At 41.0% G+C, this 13839-nt stretch overlaps 1 protein-coding gene across 5 annotated transcripts in view; it reads left to right on the top strand.

Moving 5' to 3' along the window:
• Positions 1-13839, top strand: part of JHY (junctional cadherin complex regulator) — a gene marked incomplete at both ends in the record, with an annotated part of 63893 nt that overhangs the window by 32517 nt on the left and 17537 nt on the right. For 4 of the 5 annotated variants that reach the window (XM_082844666.1, XM_082844667.1, XM_082844665.1 and 1 more), the window contains one exon: positions 12-125. The exons of the other annotated variant lie outside the window; for it this stretch is intronic. In XM_082844666.1, coding sequence (XP_082700792.1) covers positions 12-125 — 114 coding nt within the window. The remainder of the gene's footprint in view (positions 1-11; positions 126-13839) is intronic. 5 annotated transcript variants of the gene reach the window in all.

Below are 13839 nucleotides of genomic sequence, written 5' to 3'. Positions count from 1 at the left end.
TACCCCCTTAGATCTCCTACCCCGTCAGAGTAACTGACAAGACGTCTATTCAGAACACCAGAGAGATTGGAAATGTCACTATCGACCCTGAAGACAAATGGCATCAAAAAGCCCAACAGCTAAAGGTCACCTGCTAGATTGAATTTTAAGTGTGTTTCAAGGGTTACTGCTGGATCTAAGTGATGTTTGTGACTGACATCTTATCACTTAAGGGTTTATTCTTATGCCTGAGAATAGCGACCTACCTTCTGATGGGTAAAAGACTGCCCTCTGCCCAGATGGGTCATTACTTGCTCAGCCAGCCAACCCTACCCACTTTCCCACGTTCTAGTTCCTAGAGAAAAATCATCATATCACTCTTCAAACATTCAGAGGAATGGCATGGAGAAAATACAGGCAGGAAAAAAGAAATCACAGTTCCAAAATATTGTCCAATACTGTGCTGCTCCCAAGTCTGTCTCCTTTTGGAGTTATCAGTCATACAGTATCCCTAGGTGATGGGGGATATGGTCCCTAAAAATGGGTGGGAATCCCCAGAGCCTCACTGAGCCCTCGTTTGCAGAACATAAACGCCTACTACCTAGTAATTTAGCGTGATGACATCCCTTTTTTTGGCCATGGGTTTACTACTTTGAAATCACAATATGGTTTCAGGGAAGATTTTTATGAAGCCGTCCCCACTGATTGTTTTTCTAGAAGAATCAAGAAAAGTTCTAGCAGCTGATGTCTTCTTAATCCAGTGTATAGTGTTACATGGGGCGGTTGCTCTTGTACTGGGTTTTATGCCTGCTTCATAAGGGATAAAGCCCTTTGAAATCACCCAGCCTGTAGGGCCTGTTGACGTCATTAGTTAAAACTATGTACAGCGGAAAAGTAAGAAGAAGAAGAAGAAAATTCATTCCAGTTTCAGAAAAGTTAGAAAAGAGGGACGGCTCAAATCATCTTTTTGCCTCTGCAGTAGCCTCCAGGCTACTCTTAGAGTGGCAAAAAAAAAAAAAAAAAAAAAAACAGAAAGAAAGAAAGAAATGAAAACACCCATTCACCTGAAGCTTCCTGAAAGCTGATGCCAGGGAGGCCACACCCAGAAGTTGGGAGGATGGGGACAAATGTCTCCTAGAAGTGGACCCAGAGGACAGGGTCTCCTACCAGACCTGATGGAGAGCCTAGGCAGCTCGGCCAACAGGATCGAGGGGACAAAGGAAACGCCTTAAGGCTTGTTACCTGTTGTGGGTAAAGGACTGGGTCAGAAGACAGGGAGCTCTGGGCCCTGACCTGCCATTTACTCAATGCGTGACTTGGGCAAATCTCAGCTTCCCCCGAGCCTTAAGTTTCTTTTTTCTTAAACGAAGCATTGGCCGAAATGAACTACAAGGTCCATCCCAGCTGCAAAATGCTATAAATCTATGATCCTTTATCTCTAGTTACTTAAATTACTATAGGAAACACAGTTGAAGCATGTAGGATCCTTGCAAACGCTAGCTTTCACACTTGTCACTAGGAGTCTCAGCCAATGATAAAATAATCAAGGTCAAATCGCGGTGCTTAACGCATGGCATGGCCCTAGGCAGAGACAGTAAAAAACTTCGTACAGAAGAAAATCAGAAGAAAGCAAAAAGGATACTGTTTCATCTCTGAGGGTACAAGACTCATTTGTTTCTAACCCACTCCTGAGTAAAGGCAATAAGGAGCAAAGCATCTTAAGATTGTTGCATCTAAATGACAGCAAGACCGAGCAGCCCAAGGGATGTTTCCCTTTCTTTATTCGGAAAGGATTTGTTAGGTGTTCGCTGCGCGTCCTGCATGCTGGCGGGTCACTCAGTATACAAACCTCCAGGCTGACTTTTTTTCTCCTCTTCAACTACCCACCTCGGGTGGCTTCTCTGTGGTCCCCCTCCTGCCTCTCCCACCCCTGTCCTGGTGTGCCTGTGGCTGGAACCACTCCGCCAGGGTTTAATCCTATTCGGCCACTGTCTCATTAGCTGTTGCCTGTGTTTCTTTTGTACCAACTACACGATAAGCTCCTTGAACCTTAGCAGTGTATTCCTCTCCACCTCCTAGCACATTGCTTTACCCAAAGCTGATCTCAATATTTAATGGTTGATTAAAAAAACATTTAAAGGTCATTTAGTGACTCTCAAGTGAAAATGGGCCTCATTTGAAATCTTTTTCTTGAAAGATGATTTTCAAAGAATCTGCATATCCCTCAGTAAACTTACTCTAACAATGAGTAACTCACTACTAAGAGATACCTTTACGTGAAATCAAAATAATTCAGACAACAAATATTTATTGAGTACCTACTATATTCCAACCACCAGCTTTTAGGTGACTAGCCCAAAAGACACGTTTTTTTTTTAAAAAAAAAAAAAAACTCTTCAGAAAAGTAAATAAAACTTGACAAAAGATCCTTTTTTAAAAAAAAAATGATTCCTACCCTCAAGGAGCTTAAAACTTTTGGTAGTGGGAAGACAGTTATGTAATCGTTATAATGCAGTGATATAAAAGTAGGTATAATTTAATTCTTTCTTTTAGTGTAACTAAAAGAGCACCTAATTCTGCCCTAAAAAGACAGGAAAAGCTTCCTGAAAAGAGAGAGCACCTGAGCTGCCCCTAGAAGGATGAGTCAAAATATGCCAAGTAGACGAATGGGAGCAGAGGTGTAAAAATGCAGGGCAATCTAGTCTGTCCTGAGTATCACCCGGAGTTCAGCAGCTAAAGGGCGAAGCATGAGGGACACAGGGCTGGGCAGGTCAGCGAGGGGCCATGGAAGGCTTTTTATGCCGATCAAAAGATTTTCAATTTTATCCTACGGAGAGCAGGAAGCCATTGGCAAATTGTAAGCAGGTTAATGACATCATTGGGCTTGCATGTTAACACACTGCCAAGGTCTGAAGAATAGACTGGAAGAGAATAATAAAGATTGCAGAGACAGCGAAACCAGTCAGGCGACTTCTGCTGTAATTTCTGCAAGAGATGATGAGAGAACTGGAAAGGTGGCAGCATTTGCTCTGTTTGCCCCACACTCCACATGCCATCAGTTCACTTTGCCGGACGGTGGGTATATCTTTTTCCACTGGCTGGACTGAACTCCTGGCAGGTTAGGACAGCACCTGATCCCCCTCAGCCCCTGCCTTGAGGTGGTCAGGAAGTGGAATGAACAAACTTAGCAATTGCTTAAATACAAGGTGAATGTGGGAGAGAGAAAGAGAATAGTTTCTGAGTGTCTGATTAGTGGCACCAACACCACTGAGAAAAAAAAGGAGGGCTTTGGTTCTGGGAATGAAAGAAGGGTGCGTGAGGCCAGCAGTGAGCCTGACGTTGAGTTAGGAGGTGTCTGTAGGGAGGAGGACCTAGAACTCAGGAGAGACATCTGAGTTAGCCTGTATACATTTGCATCATAAGAATTCCCTGGTAGGTTGCAGCCATGGGAATTGCTGAGCTGCCCCAGGAATTGTAGGTAGTGGGAGAAGAAAGGAAGGTCAAGAACAGGGCCCTGGAGAAATTGGTAAGAATATTTTAAGGGAGAGCAGAGGTAGAGAAGGTAAAAGATTACAAAGGGATTGCCAGAGAGGCAGAAAGCTGGCCAGGATAAAACAGTGTCATGGAACCTGAGACATGAAAACTTCAAGGAAGGGAGATCAGTGAACAGGGTTCAACTCTGCAGAGAAGACAAATAAAAAGGTGCCACGAAAAGGGAGTGATGTGTGCAACTCATATATGCAAGTTGCAAATGATTCAGACAAACTAAGTAATGATGATACAAACAATAATACTATAAATGGTAGAATGTAGATCTGTTTCTCTACAAATGGAGAGTGGGAGATCTACAGAAAGAGAGAGAATGAAGAAATGCGGCTGAATGTTAAAAAGTGGTGGATCAGTGAGGATATTTGGGGGTTCTCTGTGCTATTCTTGCCATTTTTCTGTAAGTTTGAAATAACTGTGTAAGTTGGAAAAATAGGAAGTTAAAGAAGATGGTACCATAGGATTTAGCACTCAAAGGTCATTGGTGGCCTGAGCAAAGCAGTTTCAGTGAGAATAAGGGCTCTCCTGCAGGGTACAGAGGTCAGGATGGGAGCTGGGGAAATGAAGACCAGCCTACATTTTAAGATGCCTGGCTGTGGATTAAGAGATGAGGTTTATTTAACCAGAGAATGAGATCAAGTAAGGGATTGTTTCTTTTTTTTTTTTTAATAGAAGAGGTTTAAATACATTTATATGCTGAAAGGATCAGAAACTGGAGATAGAGGACAAGAAAAGAAAGGGTGATATGCTGGAAACAAGGTCCCTGGACCATTTAAGCCTGTGTGTTTTCACTTTAAAAATACTGAGAATTCAGAGCTCCCACCGCAGGAGCTTCAGCCCAACCTTGGGTTCAGGAACCAAGATCCCATGAGCCGCCTGGGGCAGCCAAAAAAAAAAAAATAAAATAAATAACAAAGTAAAAAATAAAATTAGACTAGGAAACTAACAGATATGTTAGGAAGAATATAAAAATAAAGATGAATCAACGACCGGAAGGTACAACAATATCACAATAGTAAAAAAGAAGAAGAAGAAAAAAAAAAAAAGGGGTGGGGGGGAAGGCCCTGGCTGTGGAGGGTGGGGCCTAAGAAAGGGTGAGGTTTGGGCAGTGGGTGGGGCAAAATGCTCAGGACCCACAGGGCTGAAAAAGGCCTTGGGGGCTGTGGAGGGTGGGGCTTAGGCTCAAGGAACAGAAGGGGCCCAGGGTGCCCTCCACCCCTGGTCTCAAAGGGCAGGGGACCTCACCTGCGAGCCTAGCAGGCTTCCTGGGCTTGAATGGGCAGGGCAAACGCCCTCCTCTCCTCTCCTGCTCCTCCGTCTGGGAGGGCCCCTCCTGCCTGCCTCTCCTGATCTCCCTGTCCTCCCTCCTATGCCCCCAAGGAGCTATGCAGCCTGGAGAGGGCTTTGGAGGGCAGGGGATCGGCCTGGGAGCTCAGCAGGCTCCCCGGGCCCGAGTGGGCTGGGCAATTGCCCTCTGCTTCTCTCCTGCTCAGCTCCTCCCGGAGGGCCCCTCCCACCTGCCCCTCCTGATCTCCCAGGCCTCCCTCTTATGAGCCACTGAACTAACAGAGAAACTTAGACCCCAGGGAATATTCATCGGAGTGAGGTCTGACGGAGTTCCTCATCTCAGCACCAAGACTCAGCTCTACGCAATAGCCTACAAACCCCCATGTTGGAAGCCTCAGGCCAAACAACCAGTACGACAGGAACACAATCACACTCATTAAAAAAAAAAAAAAATGAGACGGCAAAAAAAGATGTCACAGATGAAGGAGCAAGGTAAAAACCTACAAGACCAAATAAATGAAGAGGAAATAGGCAATCTACCTGAAAAAGAATTCAGAGTAATGATAGTAAAGTTGATCCAAAATCTTGGAAATAGAATGGAGAAAATATAAGAAACGTTTAACAAGGACCTAGAGAACTAAAGAGCAAACAATGATGAACAATACCATAAATGAACTTAAAAATTCTCTGGAAGGAATCAATAGCAGAATAACTGAGGCAGAAGAACGAATAAGTGAGCTGGAAGACAAAATGGTGGAAATAACTGCCAAGGAGCAGAATAAAGAAAAAAGAATGAAAAGAGCTGAAGACATTCTCAGAGACCTCTGGGACAACACTAAATGCACCAACATTCAAATTATAGGGGTCCCAGAAGAAGAAGAGAAAAAGAAAGGGACTGAGAAAATATTTGAAAAGATTATAGTTGAAAACTTCCCTAACATGGGAAAAGAAACAGTCACCCAAAGCATAGAGAGTCCCATATAGGATAAACCCTAGGAAAAACACACCAAGACACATATTAATCAAACAAACAAAAATTAAATTCAAAGAAAAAATATTAAAAGCAGCAAGGGAAAACCAAAAAATAACATACAAAGGAATCCCCATAAGGTTATCATCTGATTTTTCAGTGGAAACTCTGCAGGCCAGAAGGGAGTGGCAGGATATACTTAAAGCAATAAAAGAAAAAAACCTACAACCAAAATTACTCTACCAAGCAAGGATCTCATTCAGATTCAATGGAGAAGTCAAAAGCTTTTCAGAGAAGCAAAAGCTAAGAGAATTCAGCACCACAAAAACACCTTTACAACAAATGCTAAAGAAACTCCTCTAAGCAGGAAACCCAAGAGAAGAAAAAGACCCACCAAAAAAACCCCAAAACAATTAAGAAAATGTTAATAGGAACATACATATCAATAATAACCTTGAATGTAAATGGATTAAATGCCCCAACCAAAAGACACAGACTGGCTGAATGGATACAAAAACAAGACCATATATGCTGTCTTCAAGAGACCCACTTCAGACCTAGGGACATATACAGACTGAAAGTGAAGGGATGGAAAAAGATATTCCATGCAAATGGAAATCAAAAGAAAGCTGGAATAGCATTACTCATATGAGATAAAATAGACTTTAACATAAAGACTGTTACCAGAGATAAGGAGGGACACTACATAGTGATCAAAGGGTCAATCCAAGAAGAAGATATAACAATTATAAATGTTTATGCACCCAACATAGGAGCACCTCAAAACATAAGGCAAATACTAACAACCACGAAAGGAGAAATCGACAATAACACAATAATAGTAGGGGACTTTAACACCCCACTTACACCAATGGACAGATCATGCAAACAGAAAATAAATAAGGAAGCACAAGCTTTAAATGACACAATAGACCAGATATATCTAATTGATATTTATAGAACATTCCACCCAAAAGTGGCAGAATACACTTTCTTCTCAAGTGCACATGGAACATTCTCCAGGATAGATCACATCTTGGGTCACAAATCAAGCCTCAGAAAATTTAAGAAAACTGAAATTGTATCAAGCATCTTTTCTGACCACAACAACACTATGAGATTGGAAATCAATTACAGGAAAAAAAACACAAATACATGGAAGCTAAACAGTGTGCTACTAAATAACCAAGAGATCACTGAAGAAATCAAAGAAGAAATTAAAAAATACATAGAAACAAATGACAATGAAAACACGATGACCCAAAACCTATGGGACGCAGCAAAAGCAGTTCTAAGAGGGAAGTTTATAGCAATACAATCTCACCTCAAGAAACAAGAAAATTCTCAAATAAACAATCTAACCCTACACTTAAAACAATAGAGGGGCTTCCCTGGTGGCGCAGTGGTTGGGAGTCCGCCTGCCGATGCAGGGGACACGGGTTCGTGCCCCGGTCCGGGAGGATCCCACATGCCGTGGAGTGGCTGGGCCTATGAGCCATGGCCGCTGAGCCTGTGCGTCTGGAGCCTGTGCTCCGCAGCGGGAGAGGCTGCAGCGGTGAGAGGCCCGCGTACCGCAAAAAATAAATAAATAAATAAATAAAGACATGTAAAACAATGTTTAAAAAAAAAAACAATAGAGAAAGAAGAACAAAGAAAACCCAAAGTCAGTAGAAGGAAGAAAATCAAAGATCAGAGCAGAAGTAAATGAAATAGAAACAAAGAAAACAATAGCAAAGGTCAATAAAACTAAAAACTGGTTCTTTGAGAAGATAAACAAAATTGATAAACCCTTAGCCAGACTCATCAAGAAAAAAAGGGAGAGGACACAAATCAATAAAATTAGAAATGAAAAAGGAGAAATCACAACTGACACTGCAGAAGTACAAAGGATTATAAGAGACTACTACAAACAACTATATGCCAATAAAATGGACAACCACGAAGAAATGGACAAATTCTTGGAAGGGTACAATTTTCCAAGACTGAACTAGGAAGAATTAAAAAATATAAACAGACCTATCACAAAATGAAATTGAAACTGTTATTAAAAATCTTCCAGCAAACAAAAGTCCAGGACCAGATGGCTTCGCAGGTGAATTCTATCAAACATTTAGAGAAGAGTTAAGACCGATCCTTCTGAAACTCTTCCAAAAAATTGCAGAGGGAGAAACACTCCCAAATTCATTCTATGCAGCCACCATCACCCTGATACCAAAACCAGAAAAAGATATCACAAAAAAAGAAAATTATAGACCAATATCACTGATGAACATAGATGCAAAAATCCTGAACAAAATACTAGCAAACAGAATCCAACAGCATATTAAAAGGATCATACACCATGATCAAGTGGGATTTATCCAGGGATGCAAGGATTCTTCAATATATGCAAATCAATCAATGTGATACATCACATTAACAAATTAAGGAATAAAAACCATACGATCATCTCAATAGATGCAGAAAAAGCTTTCAACAAAATTCAATACCCATTTATGATATTAAAAAAAGCTCCAGAAAATGGGCATAGAGGGAACCTACCTTAACATAATAAAGGCCATATATGACAAACCCACAGCAAGCATCATACTCAATGGTGAAAAACTGAAAGCATTTCCACTAAGATCAGGAACAAGACAAGGATGTCCACTCTCACCACTCTTATTCAACATAGTTTTGGAAGTCCTAGCCACGGCAATGAGAGAAGAAAAATAAATAAAAGGAATACAAATTGGAAAAGAAGAAGTAAAACTGTCACTGTTTACTGATGACATGATACTATACATAGAAAATCTGAAAGATGCCACCAGAAAACTACTAGAACTAATCAATGAATTTGGTAAGGTTGCAGGATACAAAATTAATGCACAGAAGTCTCTGGCATCCCTATACACCAACAACGAAAAATCAGAAAGAGAAATTAAGGAAACACTCCCATTTACCATTGTAACAAAAAGAATAAAATACCTAGGAATAAACCTGCCTAAGGAGGTGAAAGACTTGTACTCAGAAAACTATAAAACACTGATGGAAGAAATCAAAGACGACATAAACAGGTGGAGAAATATACCATGTTCTTGGATTGCAAGAATCAATATCGTGAAGATGACTATACTACCCAAAGCAATCTACAGATTTGAAGAAATCAAAGACGACATAAACAGGTGGAGAAATATACCATGTTCTTGGATTGCAAGAATCAATATCGTGAAGATGACTATACTACCCAAAGCAATCTATAGATTTAATGCAATCCCTAACAAACTACCAATGGCATTCTTCACAGAATTAGGACAAAAAATTTTACAATTCGTATGGAAACAAAAAAGACCCCAAATAGCCAAAGCAATCTTGAGAAAGAAAAATGGAGCTGGAGGAGTCAGGCTCCCTGACTTCAAACTATACCACAAAGCTACAGTAATCAAGACAGTATGGTACTGGCACAAAAAACAGAAATATAGATCAATGGAACAGGATAGAAAGCCCAGAGATAAACCCACACACATATGGTCACCTAATTTATGGCAAAGGAGGCAAGAACGTACAATGGAGAAAAGAAAGCCTCTTCAATAAGCAGTGCTGGGAAAACTGGACAGCTACAAGTAAAAGAATGAAATTAGAACACTACCTAACACCATACACAAAAATAAACTACAAATGGAGGAAAACATAGGAAAAACACTCTTACATAAACCACAGCAAGATCTTTTTTTGACCCACCTCCTCGAGTAACGGAAATAAAAACAAAAATAAACAAATAGGACTTAATTAAACTTAAAAGCTTTTGCACAGCAAAGGAAACCATAAACGAGACAAAAAGACAACCTTCAGAATGGGAGAAAATATTTGCAAATGAAACAACAGACAAAGGATTAATCTCCAAAAAATACGAACAGCTCATGGAGCTCAATATTAAAAAAACAAACAATCCAGTTAAAAATTGGGCAGAAGGGCTTCCCTGGTGGCGCAGTGGTTGAGAATCTGCCTGCCAATGCAGGGGACATGGGTTCGAGCCCTGGTCTGGGAAGATCTCACATGCCGTGGAGCAACTAGGCCCGTGAGCCACAACTACAGAGCCTGCGCGTCTGTAGCCTGTGCTCTGCAACAAGAGAGGCCGCGACAGTGAGCGGCCCGCGCACTGCGATGAAGAGTGGCCCCCACTTGCCACAACTGGAGAAAGCCCTCACACAGAAACGAAGACCCAACACAGCCAAAAATAAATAAATAAATAAATAAATTGATTTTTAAAAAATGGGCGGAAGACCTAAATAGACATTTCACCAAGGAAGACATACAGATGGCCAAGAGGCACATGAAAAGATGCTCAACTTCACTAATTATTAGAGAAATGCAAATCAAAACTACAATGACATGTCACCTCACGCTGGTCAGAATGGCACGCCAGTCAGAATGGCCATTATCAAAAAATCTAGAAAGAATAAATGCTGGAAAGGGTGTGGTGAAAAGGGAACCCTCCTGCACTGTTGGTGGGAATGTAAATTGATACAACCACTATGGAAAACAGAATGGAGGTTCCTTAAAAAACTAAAAATAGAACTACCAGACGACCCAGCAATCCCACTACTGGCATATACCCTGAGAAAACCATAATTCAAAAAGAAACATGCACCACAGTGTTTATTGCAGCACTATTTACAATAGCCAGGACATGGAAGCAACCTAAGTGTCCATCCACAGATGAATGGACAAAGAAGATGTGGCACATATATACAATGCAATATTACTCAGCCATAAAAAGAAACGAAATCGAGTTATTTGTAAGTGAGGTAGAAGGACCTAGAGTCTGTCATACAGAGTGAAGTCAGTCAGAAAGAGAAAAAAAATACCGTATGCTAACACATATATATGGAATCTGAAAAAAAAATGGTACTGATGAACCTAGTTGCAGGGCAGGAATAAAGAGATAGACATAGAAAATGGACTTGATGATGTGGGATGGGAGGGTGAAGCTGGGGCGAAGTGAGAGTAGCATCGACATACATACACTACCGAATGTAAAATAGTTGGCTGGTGGGAAGCAGCTGCATAGCACAGGGAGATCAGCTCGGTGCTTTGCGATGACCTAGAGGGGTGGGATAGGGAGGGTGGGAGGGAGGCTGAAGAGGGAGGGGATATGGGGACATGTGCATGCATATGGCTGATTCGCTTTGTTGTACAACAGAAACGAACACAGTATTGTGAAGTAATTATACTCCCATAAATATCTATTTTAAAAAAATACTGAGAATTGATGGTCATCCTCATCATTTTCTATTTAAATGTCGTACACATGCCTAAGATCCTTACTTCAAGCCAAGCAATCCGTCATCACTTTACCTGTCCACACAGGTCTTGCGCTGAATCGCTTTGTGCTCTCCTGTGAATCTTCACAGATTTTCCAAATTCCATTTCCACTGTGTGCTCAGAACCAGACACAGTACTGAGCTAAGGGTCAGACCCTTGCTGGCCAGTGCAAGAGGGTACACTCCCACCAGCAGAAGATCCTTCCCAGGAAAGGAGCATGCTGTCAGTGGGAAAGAAGAAAGTTCCCCAAATACATGAGTCTTCAAAAGGATGAAACAGGATGTTTCCTTTCTTGCCTCTAAATAAAATAACTCTTGCCTCTCTAGACAAGGAAAAGAAACGATAGCGCAAAAGATATGCAGCATCTTTGACTTATCTATGTCAGCATCCTTGTGACCACATCCTAAGTGATCTTCCCACCTTTCCAAAGAGCTATTCATTTGGTTTTCCTCCAGCACTATCAACAGAGCTATGCCGCTTTTATTCACCTGAGCACAGAGTCCTTCTATACTAGCACTGAATATTAGAGCTACTGTGTTCTCTAAATTTTATTAATATTGTCGAATGGAATGTATAACCCAGACTCAGAGAATGTGTGTTTTGTTGTTAGTAAACACAAAAGAAACTTCAGAGCTAATCTTGGAGCCCAGGCACAACCCTCAGGACTCCAGGGTCGATCAGGGTGACTAAGAACAAGAACGGCTTTTGTTTTAAAGCAGATTAACATTTTGGCTGACATCAAAGCGTGCATTCTCCCCTCTGCTTAGGTCATGTAAACGGAAAAAGTCGTGAAAGAGAAATAGCCAGATGCTGCCTGTCTCAGGGTTGGGGGCAGACTTCCCTTGGATGGCACAGTATGAAGGAGCATTAATAACTGAGCACAGATCTTACTGAGAAATTACCATCCCAGCATTAGGCATCAGGAGACCCCGGTGCTAACGCTGCAGCCAAAGGACTCTGCTTTGTGTGTGCTGGGAAAACCTACTGCCATTAAGCAGTTATTCTGAGTGCTTGGTCCGGACTGATTGTGAGTGTTGGTAACAAAAGAACCCCAGTGAGAGGGGGATGAAATAGAGGATTTCGGTGCTGACGGAGATTAAATAGCCTGAGAGTGGCTTTGTATATTAACTTCAGGGAACTAGGGTCTTGCCACCTAAAGAGTGACACCTGATGCCTCAATTGTAGGTAATAAATCTTTAGTAAACCTCAGATCTCAAGTAGGCTGCTCGGAAGGTGAGAGAGATCGCATCAAGCCCATAAACGTCTTTCTTTCTGGAGACTGAAATGCCATCTCTGGGCACTTACATTTACGTGAACAGTGGATTTAACACTCGAGGCAAATGACGTTTCTCATGAAATGATGAGTCCTTGGCCTTGTTGACAAAGCACCCTGTGAAGAGCACTACTGTCATCTGAATTGTCGGCTGCAAATGTATAACAGGATTAAGACCAAGTGGTAACCCAGGATTTTGGGTCTGGTACCCCCAGGAAAGAACATTCTTGATAGGTTTTTTTGGTGGAAATGAGAGAGACAGAGCTGGACAAGTACAGTCATATGGCAGCAGAAAAGGAGTTCCTGGTCACTTATTTTTCTAGCAATTAAAAGGCTGAACAGGCATGGCTGGACTTAGAGATTATCATACTAAGTGAAATAAGTCAGAAAGAGAAAGACAGACACCACATGGTATCACTTATATGCGGAATCTAAAATATAACACAAGTGAACTTATGCACGAAAGAGAAACAGACCCAAAGACATAGAGAACAGACTTGTGGTTGCCAACGGGAAGAAGAAGTGGGGGAGGGATGAACTGGGAGTTTGGGATGAGCAGATGCAAACCATTATATATAGGATGGATAAATAACAAGGTCCTACTGTATAGCACAGGGAGCTATATTCAATATCCTGTGATACACCATAACGGAAAAGAATAGACAAAAAGAATGTATATATGTGTTAAACTGAGTCACTTGTCTGTACAACAGAAATTAACACAACATTGTAAATCAACTATCCTTCAATTTAAAAGAAGGCTGAACAAATATTGAAAAGAATGACATTATCAGCATTAATAAATATCTCTAAGTCATAGCAAAGAGGGATCTTTTTTGACCTTCAAGAACAGTGACGACAGCCATGAAAAGAGCCGCTGTGTTTCATGGACACACCTACAAGAGTGTAAATAACAATGTTCTTCTGGATCCACTACAAGGAAGGATGCTCTTGGGCTGTCTGTTGGCAGCGCCTCCTTGCCCACATTTCCCCCATACAGCTCAATATATTGCATGAAAAGAAGGACCCTTCTTAATTGAAATACAGACAGAAAAGGAAGTATTTTCTTTTCTGGAGCACCGCAGGTAAAAACTTAAAGTTTAGAGGAGCTACTAAGAACCTGGCCAATCCTCCAAAAAGTTCAAATTCTAAGGAGAACTTACTCTACATTTTGAATTATAAGTCATTCTTACTTGAAAATCTGATATAAGAAGTCATATTGTGTATTACTGTTTTAAATTGAATAATCTCAACCTTATCGTTATAATGAGATTTCATGAGAAGTAGAATACCAGTAAATATTATACAGGAGCAGGATGAGCCTTAGCTATTATATCAGAAAAATGAAATAAAAGTTGAACTTATCCTTAAAACAATTTGAGCAAAAACATGATTTATTCAAGTTTTTTTCTCAAATGATCTGGGTAACTTGCATTTTTCGATTAACGTTGCATAGATACAGGCCACAGAGGCTTTTTAT

Source organism: Leucopleurus acutus (assembly GCF_964270905.1).
Source record: "Leucopleurus acutus genome assembly, chromosome: 8".
NCBI lineage: Eukaryota > Metazoa > Chordata > Mammalia > Artiodactyla > Delphinidae > Leucopleurus > Leucopleurus acutus.
This window is presented reverse-complemented; position numbering and strand designations above follow the sequence as displayed.